The sequence below is a fragment of the Ambystoma mexicanum genome, chromosome 7q (genome assembly GCF_040938575.1).
Source record: "Ambystoma mexicanum isolate Mex_15411 chromosome 7q, UKY_AmexF1_1, whole genome shotgun sequence".
In the NCBI taxonomy this organism is placed as follows: Eukaryota; Metazoa; Chordata; class Amphibia; order Caudata; family Ambystomatidae; genus Ambystoma; species Ambystoma mexicanum.
In genome coordinates, this window is record NC_090941.1 from 753,588,676 (window position 1) to 753,607,902 (window position 19,227).

The 19,227-nt window shown below is 47.5% G+C and overlaps 1 protein-coding gene across 1 annotated transcript in view; it reads right to left on the bottom strand.

Moving 5' to 3' along the window:
* Positions 1-19,227, bottom strand: part of CUL5 (cullin 5) — a 1,916,374-nt gene that overhangs the window by 1,232,253 nt on the left and 664,894 nt on the right. Inside the window, exons 8-9 of the mRNA XM_069640617.1 lie at positions 5,579-5,672; positions 3,555-3,685 (exon numbers count right to left, since the gene is read on the bottom strand). Of these exons, the coding sequence (XP_069496718.1) occupies positions 3,555-3,685; positions 5,579-5,672 (225 nt within the window). The remainder of the gene's footprint in view (positions 1-3,554; positions 3,686-5,578; positions 5,673-19,227) is intronic.

Genomic DNA, 19,227 nt, shown 5'->3' on the forward strand with positions numbered 1-19,227 from the left:
CTGAGGTGGAACCCAAGGCTACAGTTCCCTTAACCAGTCAGGTCACCAGACATCTGGGCCTATGCTTTAGATAATGATTAGAAAATGTCTGGCAGATGTAACAAACCTAAGTTATGGTCCCAAGTCATAGTCCGGAGAGAGACAGTAAAGGTACTTTTCAAGCCGGTTCTCTACATAAACATTTAGTAGCCAAACGAGCAACTCTTGAGAAGTCTTTTCATGACAATCTTTCTCTGCAATGGTGGGGTTTCGGCCTTGAACCCACAGAAACTCAACCACTGAGGGAATAAAAGGGCACAACTCAGTCTGTCCCAGTGAGTGGAATGGTCTCAAACCCCTCTAAGATGAAAAGTGTTATCTTTTCATCTGAAGAAAAGTCTGTATTTGGAGATGAAATCTGGCTTTATAAATTGTTGCGTAGAAGTAGAGCTTACAGGAGGAAGTGGGATCTCACTGCGGGGAAAAAAGGAATCCCAAAGTAAAACTGTTACTACATCCCGTTTAAGTCAGCCTCAAGCATTTGTTGAATATATGGGGGCCGAGTAGTACCATAATGTGCAGGGCCCTTTAACGGTGACTGGTTTGGCTTATTGCGCGGTCCTGTTAACCCCCATCTCTGAAGAACAGCACCAATGGGGTCTCCTCCCTTGTTCAAGGAGAAACATTAAAAGACCAATGATCCATGCAGAAGTGGAGAGAGCCTGCCTGGGGTGAAACAGAGAAGCCTGCGCTGGATGGCAGTGGAGGGATCATCTCCCTTTCAGGAACAGCCTGGAGGCAGGAGCACACAGAACGTGGCAGTCGGGGAAACTCTGAGCCTGCAGAATGCTTGAAGGCAGAGAGCCTGAGGAGTGCTGAACTGCAGGAGCGGCATACCGGCATCCAGTCATCCAGACGCCCAACTCCACTCGGTCGCCGGCAGGAGGAACGAAAACATTTGAGTCGCGGTTTCACAGCAAAGTAAGAAGCCGCCTTCACCAAACGAGCACCACCACAGGAAAACAGGTACATAGCAATTTGGGGGGGGGGGGGGTGGTGAGGCTCCAAAGGAGCGCTCAAGAGGCTTAACCTGAGAATACCCAATGAGAGGGTGAATAAAAGCAGGAAACGCAGACAGACAGAGGCCAGACAGCCTACAATGGGCTGACCCTGAGAATAACCCACAAAGGATGAAAGCCATACCACAACCAGACACCTGAGAGGTTAGATAGCCAACGAGGGGCTGAGCCACAGAAGAATGCCACAGCGTATTTAGACGATATGAAGAGTCAGATAGTTCAAGCTGGGATAAAAGCTATGAAAAATCAGAAGCGGTTAAAAACCATGTAGGGGTGAACAAGAGCTTGAATATACAATAAGGTCAATCAGGACTCATCAACATTGTTATTGTAAACCAGGAACAGGTTTAGCAAACATGCTATTCTGAAATGGAGATTAACCTTTTGAAAGGGTAAGAACTCTTGAATGGCAGTCCCAAGCAAACTTCTCTAAAAGGAGAGGAAGGTTTAAAGGACCCAAGAGGCTAGAGCCGGAGAAAGAAACAGACAATTGGGTGGGGTCAGAACCCAGCCACCAGAAGCGAAGGGAGCAAACTTACTTAGGCAAAGATTATGCGGTTTAGTTGGTCAGTGGTAGGGATATATGACAGAATAGGTTTGGACGGAGGACGGACTTTGTGCAAAACATCCTGACGAGAACCAGTTTGTCGTCTTCTTTGAGGGTAGGGAAACCAATCTTAGAAATAGGAATAGTTGAGGCCTTCTTTTCTTCAATAAAACATGTTGAACCATGTCTTCTGATCTGTCTGTTATGTCTAACTAAACACATTTCCCATTTCAATGCTGTTTGTGGCCTTGTATTGGTGATGCCTTTGGGGTTTGTCTCATCTTCTGTGTTCATGTTTATGAATAAGTGAGGGGTTGTAAGTGGCTCTTTCATTGGAATGGGTTCCTCGATAGATAGTTCTAGTAGGCCCTGAATTTGTAATGAAAAAAGTACAAACGAAAGGTAACAGAAAGTGAAGGATAAAATACAGACTTGATAGCTATAGAGGTCTAGTAGATGGGTATGAAAGTTTCACCCAGAACACTAGACATCCAGCATAACTTGTTTTGCCAAAATAGAAACTGCAGCCATCTCATGATTTGTCACCTAACTGAAAAAATATCAAAGCTAGCGCCAGAAGAATTAGAAACTAATTCATAGTGTGCCAAGAGAGCTGAAGCGTTTCAGTATTCACGTGAAAAGTAACAATTAATGGAAAAGATAAAATAAAGAAAAATCAGTAATCTCAGCATCATATATTACAAAGTGCAGGCAATATATTTGGATGCGGTACAAATATTTCAAAGTGATGCCATTATTATTAGGGGTTAGTCAGTATGCCTGGGTACGGCAATGAAATCAGTGTTCTGAAGAATATGCCTGGATGATTTTGGTTATATCAGGGTGGTGAACAATGTGACAAGACTACATGGTATGTTAGGTACAGAGGCCACAACCTGCACCATGACAGATGTAACACCCTTGACTGGAAGATTTATTATTTGCATTTGGGGAAGTCTAGTTTTGTTTTTTGGATTATGAACACAGGACCACAAATCATATTGCAGTGGTATTCAAACTTTTTTTCACACAACTATTTCCCCTACAAACTAGTCTGTCACATAAGTGCACTAACACGATGAGAAACAAATGTACAGTAGATTGCTCAGTGCAAACGTGGAGATATATGCCACAATTCATACTGGTGAGTTGTCATTAAGCCACTATTATAAGCATTGCCAAAGGTAGATTAATCTATTGCTTGGCTCTTACATAAAGCTAGTGTCATTCTCCACATTCCTGTGGAACAGCAAGGTGTCCAACAGCCACTGGTAGTGATATATGCAGACGCAAATTGAGAGAAACAGTTCCAGAAGCGAATGGCAAATGCGCAACTAGCAGCACACTGAGGGGCTTGCTCAACAGCAGCAGCTAGTGACCAAAAACCAGGAACAGAAGAAACGAGGACTGGCAGTCTGCATGCAACATGACCATAGCAAGTGGGGCATGCAGAAGAGCTTGCTGACTAAATGAACCAACAAACTACATGAAGGAAGCAGCAAGTTATGTCACTGTAGCCCTACTTAAATGTACAAACCTCAACTACAGGATAAGTTTAGATTACATTCATTCATACACAGTACAGAGATCATGAGGTCAGAAGAAAAAAAACAAAATGTGCCCCAGTAGATTTACTTCTAGGAAACATGCATATACTGGCTAGCCTAAAGGGCAGCTATTCTATGATCCAAATAAGTTAAGGCTCCATTAAAAGCTCTGTTGAAAAAAAAAAGAAATGCCATTAAACCAATCGATACATTCTTTGTTAAATACTAGTTTCCATTTGCTACCATTGACTTCTGCTACATCACGAATACAAACGGACACCACTACAAGCATAAAACTGGTATTACATACATTTCCCTTTTGAGGAATAGCCAATGTTTTGGTCACCAAAATGCAGTTTTGTAACAAACAAAAAAGAAAAACAAATTGCTATTATTACTTACAGTAGTTATAGTTTCAGCAGCTGCCACCATATCTGCTAATCCAGCACTAACAATATGCTCTTCCAGATCTTTTAGCATGGGCTCGATTCCGTTGGGAACTTTATCCATTAGTGAAAACATTAAATGTAATTCTAGGTAGAAAAAGACAACGTAACATGTCTTAATATAGAATTACAAGCTTTTGTTTTAACCAAAATAAAAGGTTACTCATCTTTAACAACATTTCTTTAGCATCTTTACATTTACATCTGTGGTCATGGGAAAAGTATCAGAGAACACTAAGATTAACACTTTGTGCCTTTTATAAAGTAACCATTTTGAGTGGTGCACTGTTAAGCCAGTGGCAAAGATGGCCCCATTCCCAGAATTAAATGCATAAATTCTCCCACCCCCCCCCGTCTGGCGGTAGTTAACTTGAAAGTGAATGTGGGGGACATTGGGCTAACTACAGCCTGGATCTTCCGATGCCTGTGCTGGGATCCTGCAATCCAAACTCCGGAAGCCTGCTGGCGACAAGGGCCACGGGCGAGGTGGGGCCCTGTTGAACGGATCCAATTCATGGTGCAGTGTGTATCTTTGCATCAACAGGTGATCGTCTGGGTAATGGGGACAAGTTCAGTATGGCGGTGTTGGGTTTAGCCAAAGTGAGTAACCAAACAAGGTGGAGTGGTGCTATTCTCCTGCTATATGGTGGTAGCTCAGTGCTCGAGTAGGCTGGCGGCTGCAGAGTGCAGATGACATCTGGGGATAAGGAGTGAGGCTCTCACCTGGTTTTCACCAGTTGGAGAACCATAGATGGTCAGAAGGTGGGTGGCCTTTGAGGTGTCAGCAGGGGGGAAAAGGCCAGATGGGGAGGAGTGGAGGGTCGCTTGAAAGTGGTCCAGTGTGTGACCACAAGAGGTTGAAAATTACCTCATGAAACACAAGATTTGTTGGCTGTTGTGCACTTTCCAAAGAAAAACCACACTGCATTCGGTCTTCTGCCGCTCAAGAAAACCATCCAAAAAAGGCAAGGCATGGGCGGGTCAAAGGTTTTAGAATGACTCTGGAGGCAGCTGCGTGCCTCTGTAATGAGCTCCTTCTGTGTCTGAAGATGGCCTATAGGGTACTGTGCAAGGTAGGTGAACCTGTACGGTTTTGAGTTACAATCCCTGACAAACAATCATTGGCACGCTGCCACTGATGTAAAGTGTGGTTTGTCATTTGTACTGATGAGGGAACAGAATGAGGGGCAAAGGAGGAGCACTGAAGTGCAGACAGCAGAGACAATGCAAGTGGGCCCATACGATTTGTGGTTCAATGGCATGCCCGATGGAGCTGCTTGGTGCTAACAGCGGATTGCCCCCTGCATAAGGCTTTTGAAGGTGTAATGTTCAGCCTGTAATTGGTAGGAGAGATGATTGGTAACAGGCTTTAGAGAGTGGAAACCAAAATCTTCAGGGAGCTGAGGAATGTAGGCAGAAGTGAAATTACTGAAATCGCAACGATTGAATAAAGGGATTGTGATCAGTGCTCAACTTGTACAGGTGTTTGTATCTGCAGCATGTATTTATTCTCTTGCTTGTTCCCATCTACCTTCCCTGTCCTTCAAGGTGTACATAAAGACTGGTAGCTAAACACATGTCCTTCCCCCTGCCAGTACATTTCACCCACAGCAATCCAATCCTTTTTCCACAGATAGCAACACTCCAGATTCTGGCAATTGACAAATGCATTGTACCCCATTTGCTGTAACGCTTTTATGTATACTACCATTCACGCTCTCAGTAGAAAGCATAAACACATCCTTGCAAGGCTGGCTGCATTGATAATTCCAATGCTGCTTTGAATTTCTATAGAGACTAAATCTGCAAATGTCCAATCTGTTGAAAGCACAGCCAGTGCTTAAACACCTTTACCAGACGTTTATGCAATTTAACATTACAATAGATTGACCCAGAACATGCGTTGAATAACGCAATCTTAAAAAATGTACTGAATGAATCAACGGAAATTATAAAAACGAAGCATTAAAGTCTACTTACTATCCGTTTCATTTCTTTTGATCATGCCTTGACATTCCGCCAAAATAGTCTCTTTGAAGGACGTCACAAGGGCATTCACGCAGCATTCCATCAGCTATGTATTGGAAGAAACATTGCTGTTAACACTACTTTGTAACAGTCCTCCAGATATAATTAGTTTAAATGTCACATGCTTGTTAAAACATTTCCAGTTGCCAAATGTAAATAAGTATTGGCAATGCCAACAGTTTGGGCTTGTGTGCAGGCATGGAAAAGGCACTTATCAGGCACTGCCGTATTGTTATTAATTGGCGATTGATGGTAGCAGGTGCAAAATGGTGCGAGCATCTGAGCATCGAATAGCAGTGCCTGGCAAATCCCTAATACTTATACGAAAGCCAAAACCGTTGCCAATGCTTGTTTTTAACAGGAGTTCAGTGAAGCACATGCATAGTGCTTATAAATCGACTGGCCGAAGGCAGACCGGGTCAAAATATTTTTATGCAAAAACGAAGAGGTGATGGCTGCAAGGTTTAGAATTAATCTTAAACCTCTGGCAATTGCTCTGGGAAACCCTCCAGACCATTGTTCTTCGCCTGCCAAGCCATTACAGAAAGGGGAAAGATATGTACATCAGGCTACGTCCCACCTCCAGAGGGGCAGTCCAGCTAAACTGCTAGGTTACACCTCTTCTGCACGAGACCACAAGCATCCCCAGACATGTTTCGGCCTCATTGGCCATCAGTGAGGAGTAGCTTGGGGGCTTGGGTCTCTAGGCCAGGCAGGCACTGAACCCACGTCTGGGCATACCCGTCCCACTCGGGGTGACAAATCAAAAACAAAGAGGTGATGGTGTTAACACCAGCAGCGCGTTTACAACTCTAATTAAGTCATAAACCCTCAGAAGACTTATTTGAAAAAAACAACGGCAAGCACTTTAGGTGCAAAGTTAGATTGTAAGGCTTGATTAAAGCAAGCTGTGCAAGTACTAGCCCAATCTAAAAAACAATTATCACTGAGTTTCTGGTATAAGGCACTAGTGTTCAGACATTTTGAGTAAGCCTCAATTACTGCGATAATCCGCCCCTCCAATCTTTTGCCCCAACAATCTGTTACATTGCATTCAAATATACAAATAAGATGAACTTAACAGAAACATTATTATTAAAGGCATTCTACTTGTATTTGACTAATGCTTCAGATTCTGCAAGTAAAAAACAGTAACCATCTACAGCTGTACATGTACCCTAATGTAGAACAGTCAACCTATTCTTAAATAAAAGAAAACTTAAGGTGTGTGATATTTTGTAATATGTGTAGCGATCTATCATGCGCCTCGAGCACAGTCTTGTTAACATTGCAATGAATGCAACACACAAATGTTAAAGAGAAGGCGGACTGTCAGTGCTTTTCTCCCCAGTGAATTATGGTACAAACCGTAGACTAGCAAGCCTGGTGCCGAGGTAAGGTTTCAACCAAATACAAGAGCTGCACAGTGACTGAAAACAGTATCACTTGATTTCTGCTTCAGTTTTTTCTATATAGTGGAGTGAACCTTTAGAAAGTAGTTGAGAGAAGATTTTCTTTTAAGCACACGCATCATTTTCTGCAACCATCCCACACAGGGCACTTCCCATCCGGTTTAACCCCTGCGGCGAACATCCTCAAGAAGTTGCCAGAATCCAAGATTATGTTTAAAAAAACTTAATTTACACAATAACCAGTCGTCAGGATGACTACATTTTCTTGCCATTCCTCTGTAATGTCATGTTACTGTGGGGTTTTGTTTTACACTCTCTTCTCTTCCCAAAGTCGTTCTGTTGGATGGCTCTTTTGCAACAAAGCAGCATATATAGTTCCTCGGATGCTTTGATGGTACTCTTAGGTTTCCCATAATGCAGCGTCAGGTCAGAATTTGACTAATAATGTACTGAAATTAAAGCGTAGATTTAAACATGTGCCTCAACAAGCACAAGTGTCATTATACATAAAAAGAAAGTGATCGTCTAAATGGGTGTTCCTCTTCACATATGAATAATAAAACATGAATTAATCTGTTCAATCTGGGAAACACCATGAAAGATTTAGTTTACTAAGAGGACGGCACTTGTGGGGCTTGAAATGTTGGGCATTGTAAATCTCCCACATATGGTTACTGCCGGTGAGGCATGGTGTAATTCTAGTTTTTAAAACAGATGTGTTTGTCTTTGAATTGTGTCCAGCAAGCCTAACACTTTATAGTACTAGCCCAAACTAAAAAAACAATTATCTGCGCTGGGGGGGGGGGGGGGGAAGAGGAGTAAGGTTGGTAGTTTATGTTCATGGTTTGTAATTGAAAATGCCAATAAAAATTAACGTCAAAAACAAAAGAAGCCCCTGTTGTGGGGGGGGGGGGGGGCTGTTTGTAGCGGCAAGGGCCTGGCGCGAGATCGTTGTGGATAAGTAGTCGAGGCGACATCCAATGATACCTGGGCCAAGGAAGGCCTGCGGTGACTGAACAACTAGGGTCCGGACCTGCAGGAGAGGAAGTCGATTGAGGGGACTCCATGAAGCAGCGCATGTGAGAGGAGTCTGCTAGGTGGCATATACCCACACTGGAGGTGAGGGGTGTTATAGTGGAATGTAGAATGACGTTGGTGAAACTTGGAACGTGGGGTGGCTTGGGGAATGCAGCTGGAGTTGGCTATTAAAGGAAGTAAGACCTACACTACAGCCTGGCGTCGTTATTAACATGACAATGCATATATAATTCAAGACATAACAAAGGGGTTGGTGGGGGGCAGGGGGTGTTATGAGTGCGGTTGTGCTCCGGGGGCTCTACAATAAAACTCCATAAATATATTCCATCGCCTCTGCTATTTATTACGGGGAGGGGGTCGGGGGGGGGGGGGGGGGGTGACACTGGTCGTTTTCAAGGCCTGAATCTTGATCCCAGCAGCAAATCTGAAAAGACTCAAAATGTCTTAAATTGATGGAGTATCCTCAATACATATGCTGGCAAGATCCAGAAATCCGAAATGTTCAATTGATAGAATAGCACTGAGACCCAATTCAGTATATCAAAAAAGTCCCTGCGCGGCACGGTTTCCACAGTTGGAATAACCCCTTAAGGGCGCTTGTACAAGTAGTAATAAATTAGCAGGGGCCAAATCCCCAAACAAACATACACTGAGAGGGGAGCCCCAGTAAAGGGACAGGTAGCGTGCAAAGAAGCAGGGCAGTAAAGGTGGCGAGCCACGGGACAGCTTTCAGAGGCCAGGGGAGGCCCACAGTGAGTGATGACGGGCCTGGCAAGACGGTGCAGAGTATCTTGGGGAGAGCGGGCCTGCATTCAAGCCTAGAAGGTGATGAGCGACTGGGTGGCTAGCAGTGCCGTGCTAGCAGTACCGGAAGCAGGCCCTGGAAGGCTATCGCTATTTAGGGAAGGAAGTCATGTCAACTCCCGAAGGGGGTCACCCCGTGAGGGCCCCAGACACGGAAATCAGCGCCATCAAGAGCAGCATCCAGGTTATCCTGGAAGAGATAAGAGGAATGCACACTGATATAGGTACTTAGGTGGCAGAACTCTCTGGAAAGGTGGTGCAAGAAAGGCATGGTATCAAGAGAGATGAGACGGACAACAGAACTTAAGTTTCAAAGAATGTTTTATTTAAACCTCAGGATGGTGTAAGGCCCAACTTGTCCTATAACTCAGGTAGGGATTTCTCCTGCCTAAAGAAAACGAAGGGAAGTCTGTGTCTATCAGTCCAAATCAAAAGTCTGTGTCAAAACGTATGCTTGCCCTCACATCTAGAAAAAACGTGGTCTGGGGTTCTTCTTAGCCAACAAAATAGTATTCAAAATTAAAGTCTGCTATTCACAGCTTAAGTTCTTCTTGGGTTACCTATCCCAAGTTCAATACAGTTCCAATAGCTACTTGTCTCACCAATATTCCTCCAGGTCTTGAGGTTCTATTCCCCAAAACACGGTTTCTCAGTTCTTTTGGTTCTCGGGGTTCCCTTCCCTAAGACTTCACTGTAGCACTTGTTTTGGTTTCACTTGCTCTATGTTCACTATAAGAAAAACAATATGTTCACCTGACCCGCCTTCTAGCTTGCATTACCATTAATGTCACAGTTCTCCGTGGTTATTCACAAGGTCTTTTGCTTGTCACCATTTAGGGCTCTCTGGTCTAGGTGCAGTTGTCAGACCACACGGTCCACCCATCACAGGTCGCGCAACCAGGTACCCTATGCTTGTCCTTGGCTTGGTTAGTGATGTCAGTGATCTTCACAGTATGGAACTCCTTCGTCTGGCGCAGTTGTCAGACCATTACATGTTGCGCAGCGATAGGTCCCCCTTGCCCAAGCTTCCCTCTGACCTCCTTACCAACACAGGCGTCCTCTTTGACCCTGTGTCTTTAGTCCATTCGCAATTCTGACTCTTCTTGGCAGTTTCCCAGACTCTGCCCAATGTGATTTTCACCCAACTCACTTCATGTTGTTAAACTCTGATCACCACCTTGCTTTCACACTATTACAAAATGCTTCTCCTTTGCTCATCAGTTTTCACGGCTGGCTTTTACTTTGCTCACATTTCAACACATTGTTCAATGTTTCATTGCTTTGCTTTTCACTGTGGTTATCAATGCACATTACTTTCTCTCCACTTGTAATCTTTTCTGTTCTCTTTTTACATATTACATTTATCAACTCCTCTCAACACCCTCATGGTTCTGGTGTAATTCTGTTCCACATTTAGCCCACTTTAATGGTATATGCTGTCCAAATCTGCAATTCCTAAGGTGTTTGAAGTCCATTCACTCGAGTTCATTCACTGATGAAGTTGTGTATAAGTGACGATTCTGTGTAATGTTTCATTTGAGTCTGGTGGCATTTGGTTCCACATGCATCCAACTTTGATGGTATACTGTCCAAATCTACAATCAATTCCTAAGGTGTTTCAAGTTCATTAACTGATGAAGATGTGTGATGAACTTGTATAAGTGAGGGTACCGCAATGCTTTGAATTGGGGTCATTGTATGCCCTAAAGATATGCGTCTGCTCTCATTCCGTCCCACATTTCTCCAATTTACTTTCCAATTTGTGGTGGGGTTGCGAATGAAGCAAGCCCTTAATGGAGTATCCCTACAAGAGACCAAGCTGCCGAGTTGAATGTGCAGCAGCCGCTAGGAGGGATGTGAACGATGCAAGTCCCTCTGGGTGCCAAAGGCACCAGAGCCCCTCTAGTCTGCTATAAGGTTATTCAGGACTTGTGTTTGTCTACTGATCAGCCCAGAGTTTCCCTTGCTGTAGAAACTCACCGGTTGTCTTGCTCGCCTCCGTATGACACGCTGAAGTCCTCGTTCTGGTCTCTCTGTTGTCACGGCTTCCACACCAGGGGTGTGGGGGGAGGAGGGGGGGTTCTCCCTGCCCCTACAACATTCTGGTGTTCACGCCAAACCCGGAACAAACAAACAGTTTTGAAAAATCAACTTTCTTTTGAAAGTGGTCCAGCCAGGTACCGCTTCTTGCGGCGCGACCTCTTCAGAGAAGAGCTTCTGCTTTTATAGTCTCGAACCCCGACTTTATCAGCATATGGGTCGCGGTCTCGCCGTCCTCTGCTTGTCCCAACGGTCTGCCTCAGCTGATACTCCAACCATGCCTCCTGCTCTCTTGCAACTTGCCTGAGAGGGCTTTTTAAAACCCTAAATTGCTCTCAGCTGGCCGTCAGGCTCATTTACTTTCTCACTGCTGCAGCATGACTCCTCAGCCTTCTTCCTCATTCCAGTACTAATGGGTTTTTGGGTCTTGAAGTTCCAATGGGGAAAATTAATGTTTTCCACCTTCTGGGTTGTGCAAACTCTTTAGGGTCTTTCGGGAAGTTCGTGTCAGTATCAAAGTGGTATGCTTTAGAGGGAAAATGAGGAAGGGACTGGCAACAGCTTCTATAGGCTTGGGGAACCGAGGGTTCAATATAAAAGGGAAAAAAGTGGCTCCCTCTCCCCAATCCCCCCCAGGACCCTCCACCCAGGTGATCCTCCCTTGCTTGTACACCCCCAGGGTCGGGATCCAACCACAATGGCTTTTCTCTGCCCAAGGGGAGCAAATGTGAGGACGTCCTCAGGTTTCTCACAGAGGAGAATTTTGAGGAGACACTGGGGGGTTGAGGGGGATGACGTCCCAGTTGGACATGGGCCTCTCTGAGGTGGAACGAAGGGAGGAAGAGCTATGCCTTAAAATTGATGACATTGAGAATGGGGAGACATGTTTTGGGATCCGGGAGCCGGAAGAGGAATCCCTGACAGGTTTGATGTCTAAGATTAAGGCGACAATGGCACTGGTCCACAATTCAAAGGAGGGATCCCCGTGGTTCTGGATCGAGCACACATAGCAGACGGAGATGGAAACGGCCTGAGCTCAGTGCTGGTGTAATTTCATTATTACATGGATAAAGCTTGGATACTGGCTAAAGCGAGCGGCATGGGCTCAATTGAATTTGATGGATCGAAGGTGGCCATCTATCGGGACCTCTCGAGTTACACGCTGACGGACCACAAGAAGTGTACTCCCCATACCCGATGGTTAAGGTATAAAGGGGTGCGATACAGGTGGGGGTATCCCTTTGCTCTTATTTTCGAATGGGAGGGGATGAAGTATTAGCTGGTCACGAAGGACATCCAGAGGGTAACGGAGGAGCTGCAAGTTGAAGAGGGTCCCAGAGGGGAAGCATTTGCTTCAAGATAGATCTATGGGGGACACATACAATAAGCCGGGCGATCGAAGGAGGGTCCAAGGTGCCCTCACATTCTGTATAGTGAAAACCCCTTCACTGAGAACAAAGATGCCCCGAGGAGAGCCAGACCCCAGAGGACTGATTGTTTCCTGGTTGTTCATCGATACTTGATGCTCGGAGTGGGGTTCTTTCCTGTTGATGAGAGGGTGGTGACAGGGGAGGAGACTCAGAGGACTAAACCACCTCTGGTAGCGACTTGGGGTGTGGAGTTGGTTTGTTGGAGAGAATAGCAGGACTCTGCAATATTGAACAGCGCAGGCTCTACTTTGGCTAAAAAAGGAGGTTTAGATGTGGAGTTCAACCAGCCAAGTTGGGATGGGCACTGGTTAATTAGGGGGCTGGGTGGAGTTAGGGGAGGGGCCTTTGCAGAAAGTTAGAGGGTGGGGGACAGGGTTGGTGCACTCAATGATTGGGGGTTTGTAGGTGCATACAGAACTAATGGCTTCCATTGTTTGTGTGGTTGGAGTAGGGGGATGGGGCCAGGGGGCTTTGATTGCAGGGGGTAGAGTTCAGTTAAGATGGAGTAATGGGGTCGGAGGTGGAGTGGGCGGAACGGGGCACTGGGGGAGATACTGGTGGTTCGGTTCTTCACATTGTTGGGAGGTGGGAGAACTCAGACGCCTCATTGGGAGGTTGGGGATTCATTTGGGCAAGGGAAGGGGGTTTGGTTTTGTATGTTGTCTTGTTGTCATCCCTTGTTTATCAATTGGTGAAAGACTTGGTACAGCGGCCGGCACTGGTTCGGGTAGAGGTGCTGGATTCTGAGTTTGGGGGGCGAAATTCAAAAAGTTCAGGGGTGGGGTGAAAGCATTGTGATAATAGTGGGTTCCCTGAATGTTCGGGGCCTTACCTCCTGCTATGAGAGGCCATTGCTGATGAGGGAGTTTAGGAGACAGCGAATGGTGGTCATGTGTGTACAAGAGGCCCACTTTATCAAACGGAAGCAGAGAATAAGTAATAGAGGGGTGGTCACGGATTCCTATTTCTCCTTGGGGGCGGGCAGGAGTCGCTATTCTGTTGAACAGGAGAGCAGGTTTCAGAAGATGGATGTTGAGTGAGACAAGGAGGGGCGATTTATTTTTGGGAAAGCATTGATGCAATGTATTAAGGGGAACGCTGGTATAAATGTACTGCCCCAATACGGGGCAATGGACCTTTTGGGAGAATGGGGTGTGGCGCGTCCAAGAATTTGCAGAGGGCATCCTCCTGGTCGGTAGTGACTTTAATATGGTACCTGGCGCTGGACAGGTTGAGCACGAAAAGGGGGAGGGAGGAGGCCGTTAGGAAGGGGCGAGCCCTGTAAATTTCAGGATTCAAATGAACGCCTAAGGCTGGTGAATGTTTCAGAGGCAGAAGCGGTGAAGGCAGGTAGTACGGATAAACAGGCACTCTTCACTTTTTTTTTTAGGCGGCCCACGAATCTTTCAAGGATTGACTGGCTATTGGCTGATGTAAATTCATTTCAGGAGGTTCTGAAGACGGCAACAGTGGCAATCCCGTGGTCGGATCACGATTTGGTGTTATCTGAGGTGGGAGTGAGGGATAGGGAGTCCGGACAGGGGCATTGGTTTTGCAACGACTATCTCCTTAAGGAAAAGGAGGTGGGTCAAGTGCTACTCCAGAAGATAAAAGAATTCTTTAAATTCAACGAATAGGGGGGAGGTCTCCAAAGATATGCTGTGGGAGAGGGTTAAAGCCACTACGAGGGGGGGTTATGATAGAGATGGGATCAAGAGCTAAGAAACAATAGGGGGAGAGTTATAGTTACTCACAGTAGTGACTAGAGTACTCTTATTCCATAGTCCCCTTTCTGCCATCCTTGTGGGCATCCCCCAACATGGGGACGGTACCGGAACCTTTGACAGCGAAAAATTGAGCTTCCCCTTTAAATTTAGTGTAGCGTGCAGGGGTGCGGCCCCGGGCGTGGGAACGCCCCACCGAGGTCCAACCCTCCGGCAACTCACCTCAGTCCCCTTTGAACACATCGGACGCTTAGATACCTGGCTATGCTTATTACATACTAGCCCTTGGCATACTAGCGGGGGAAGGTGGGCGGGAAGTATGCAGGAAATTCTACGTTACTCACCGTAGTGACTAACGTATAATTACTCCTACGTCCCGTCCCCATTCGTCCATACTGTATGGGTTATTACAACTGAATGCAGCCCCAGGGAGGAGAGTTGCCCCTCAAGAAAACGTCTTCAAAACTGCCTGGCCAAATGCTGCATCAGACCTGGTGCTGGCATCCAAACAGTAGTGCTTGCAAAAGGCAGAGGGGGTTGTCCACGTAGCCTTGATGGCCACAACCATCCACCTAGCGATGGAAGCTTTGGATGCTTAACAGCCCGGTTTTGATCCTCCAAAAGTGACAAACAAGGTGTCCGATTTGCAGAGGCTCTTAGTCCTGTCCAGATAAAATCTTAGAGCACTTCTGACATCCAGACAGTGCAATACATTCTGAGCCTCATCTTTTGGATCTGCGAAGAATGTTGGGAGAACTATCTCCTCGTTCAGGTGAAAGGAGGAAACTACCTTCGGAAGAAAGGCAGGGTGCGGTTAAGCACCACCTTGCCACAGTGATATATTGTATATGGCGGCTTTGATGCCACCAGAGCCTTAATTACGCTGATGTGGCATGCCGATGTAAGGCCCACCAGTAGGGCCGTGTTAATGGTAAACAGCCTGATGTCCGCGGATGCCATGGGCTCAAAGGGTTTGTGCGCCAGGGCGTCCAGCACCACGTTCAGGTCCCAGACCGGATGTGGGCATTTAACAGTCATATATAACCTGGTTAGACCTGCGAGATGTCTATTAATCACTGGGTTGGAGGATCAAAAGATGTCATCACTGGCATACTTGTAGGCCCCCATGGCTGCCAGATATGTACGGCAGGTGTCTACCTGCACACCCGAATGAGCCAGATGCGCTGAGAAAGACAGAACGCCATCCAACAAGCATGTTAATGGATCAATCTTTGTTTCGGTCTACCCAGTGTCAGAACTTGGTCCACTGGCTCTTGTACTGGCTCCTGATGGAGTCACTTCTAGCCCCTTTATGATGGCTAGGTTATCCCGTTACAGGTGCAGATGCTTCAGAGTAACCTGTTCAGGAACCAAGCTGCAAGGGCTAACTTCTGCGGGGTGGGCTGAACCACTGTGCCCCCGTGCTGGGTGAGTAAGTGGGGTAGACTCACGGGGCGGTGTACCGGGGGCTGATCCAACAGTCTTTTGGGCCACCATGGTGCTATCAAGATGAGCCGAAGGCGCTGAGACTCCCTGACCCTGAGAACCTGGGGAGTGGAGGGGAAGTCATACGCGTTTATGTTGTTTCATGGGATCTTCAATGAGTCACCCAACAAGCCCCTGCCCCGACCCTGCCACAAGGCGAACTGGGGCATCTCCTGTTGGCAATGGTGGCGAAGAGGTCCACCTGAGGGTGGCCCCACCTGCTGAAGAGCCCTTGGAGGACTTCCTTGTTCAACTGCCACACGTAGTTGTCATCCCCAGCCTGCTGAGCCTGTCCGCTTTCAGATTGGATTCCCCAGAAAGGTGGGCCGCTGACAAGTGAATGTCGACAGTGCCCACTCCCAGATGCCGATCGAAAGCCTGCGCAAAGGCAGGGACCTGGTACTGCCTTGTTGATATAATGCATGCAGGTCGAGCTGTCCATTTGGATGCAGACCAATCTGCTGCTGACGATGGGGAGAAAGGCTTTAAGAGCAAGCCAGATGGCCATCATCTCAAGCCAGTTGATGTGCTCCATCTGCTCCTGATGAGACCAAACTCCATGGATGCTGTGGTTGTCCAGGGTAGCCCTCCATCCCTCTAGGGACGAGTCTGTGGAAATGGTAATCTGTGGCCTGCATACTAGCAGATTGGTGTCTGTACCCCACCAGACGAGGTCCTGGTGGAGATGCTATGGTATGCTGACTGGATCAGCCTGAGAGCCCTTCTCCTGATTGCAGGAAGCTGAGAAATGAAGCTGCAGCCTCCTCATCTTGCCTCGAAGACTTGTGGATCCGGATGGACCCGTCACAATTTCTTTCCCTCTGAGGCTGGTGCAGAGGAGGTGGACTAAAAAAAAAAACCCTTGTTAGCTGCCTTGTGCTGCTTACGCCTGTGTTGGCTTGGAGACCTGTCAGGTTGCATAGATTGTCTCTCCTGGAAGCCCCTAAAACCTCCAAAGGCCTGACCCTTGTCTGAGCGCTGGTGAGCCTGGCTGTAGGTCTTTGGTGTAGCTTTCGTTAGTATAGACAAAGATTTAGCCGTCTGGTAACAATTTTTTTTCTTGTTGAGTTACTCATCGGTTGTCGAGTGTAACAAGTCTCCCCCCCCTCAAATGGCAGGTCGAGGATGCAATTCCTGCACATCTGGGTTGAATTTCGTTACCCTGAGCCAAGCCGTCCTCATGTCGGCGGAGATGCAGATGGCTCTGTCCCAGGTGTCAATGTGGGCCATCGTCGACTCCATTATATCCTCGTTCACAATTTTCACCTCCGCCAGCCCTGCCTTGAACCGTGCCTGGCTGTGGGCAGGAAGCTCTGGAAGGAAGTCTGCAATCTCCTGCCACAACTTCTGATTAACAGCAGCCAACATGACGTCCGCGTTGGCCTGACGCAGGTGGAGCATGGCATTTGAGTAGAACTTCTTGCCAAATAGACTCCAACAACTTTTTCTCCTTCCCCAGGAGTGAAGCGGGTGCAGCTGAAGAAGACTGCGGTTTGGAGAATAGCAATGCCACTGCTATAGCAGAGGAATGTGGCTGGGGTGCACCGACAATAAAGGGGGATCCCCTCAGTCTACCTGTACTTGGCATCCAGGCGCTTGTTGGTAGTCTGGGTGGGGTGTGGCTTGAACCAGTCCTTTTTGGCTAAGTATTCCAAGTCCTTCTGAAGAGGCATGCCAGTTCTCGTGGGAGGACGAAGTGTAAGCACTTCGGCCAGGACCCCCGTCTCGTGTTGCTCCGCCTGCGGTATTCCTAGATACTCTGCCAGGCCCGCCAGCCTCTCATGGAATGCTTTAGCTGATGACTGTGTCTGGGTCTTCCTCCTCATCCGTGCCCGCCACTGTGTCGTGCAGATCTGGGGGTGCAGGAGGAGTGCTGTGTGTGGGCAGCTGTGACGTGCCGACTGGCAGTGCCGGGGGCTGCTGAGGGGGCTGAGCCACCGTGAGTGGATAAGACCTGGGAGCCAGGGGCTGAGCAGGACCCAAGGCCGGGACCCCAGATGGATCTCAGTAGTACAGGAGGGAGCATGTCCCTGATTGCACCGCTAAGGATGGTGCCCATCTGTGGCGTTCTCACAAGGTTGAGGAATTTCTCGAAGAACGTATCCTCGCAAGCAGGCGGTGCGCCGGAGGGTGTAGGAGCACCAGAGGGCGTAGGGGCTAGGCCTTGCGGTTGCGGTGTCCTAGGCGTTCCATGTCTCACCAAACTGGGAGATGCGTATCTCCCCTGCGAAGCTGAGGGATAAGACGTGGACCAAGTAACTGGCGACGTCCAGTCCCATCTGGATGTGCGCTCCCCTACCTGCTCTCTGCGCGGGTAAGGCGCCGGGTCAGCTGCCATCTTGTCTGGCCAGGCAGCCATTTTGTCCTGCTCCACGCCACATGCCTGAGGCGTTGTGCTTGCTGAGCTGGGTCCAGTCTCGCCCTGCATGCTGAATAGCAATGGCTCAGACCTTCCCTGCACCTCAGATCGAGACCTGGAAGGCGGAGTGCCCTCAGCCATGGTGCCGGTAGGGCTGCGTACAGGCGCCCCCTTGGGCCTGGGCCCGGTAATAGAGCCTCGGTGGTGGGACCGGCAGGATCTTACGGGCCGCTAGCTGGAGTAGCCTCGGCCACCTTGCTGGTTTTAGGACCTGGAAGGTCCCTCCCACTTGGGCGCTTCCACAGGCACGTCCCGGGGAAGGAGTCGCCCTTACGGGGTGCAGAGGAGAACACAGCACCTACCTTGGGCCTGGTCTTCCTCTTGACGTATGCTTTCACGTCCTCTGGAGGTGTTCTGTCGAAGAGCTCTCTCCACCTGGCCAACCGATTCTTCAGGGCACGCGGGATCAAGGCTTTGCATGTGAAACAGGCGTTCCAGCTGTAGTCTGGGACAAGGCACCGAAGGCAGAGTGCATGAGGGTCGGACGTCGGGAAGGAATCCTTGCAGGATGGGCACCTGCTGAAACCCGCTATCGTCGACATGCACCGGGGAGGAGCGTGGCACCAGAGGACAGTAGTACTGTCAAATACCCCTTTCTTATCCTCACCTGGCTCTTCAGAGGTGGTGTGAGGGGTTGGTTCCATAGGGTCCTTCGCCTTATTCTTCATTTTCTTTCAAGTCTTTCGATCGTGGTAGAGGTAAGGTCTGTCACGAGGAGTAGCCACTATGCCTCTCTGCTGAATTCAGCCAAGGCAAGGGACTCACTCCCCGGTACACACAAAGGGGTGAAAAAGCCTCCAGGCACAAAAAACCCAGCTGGTCCTTAAGTACAGGTGCTCTCCAGTCAAATGGTCGAATATATTTGATCGAATGACAAATTGGTTGAATCAATTTGGTCAAAAAAAAAAAGTCTAATTTTTTTTTTAAAAGTATATATATTTTTTTTGCTCTAGTATAGGTAAAAAAAGGTGTTTTTTTTTTTTAATTTGTTTTTATTGAATTTCCAAGTTAAACATTCACATGAACAAGGAAGTACAAAATGAGATTATCATCTGAAATAACAACAAGTACCTGTTCGGGTCAAGTTCTTCCTCTCGGTTGGAAGATACAACTAAAGAGCATACATAATCAGAAGAACATAGGAGAGACCAACAGTATAAACAACTATGTCCTCCCTTTACCCCCAACAAATGTAGAATTAATACCCCCTCCCCCCTCCCCCCTAGAATGGAAGACTGGTCATCTGGAG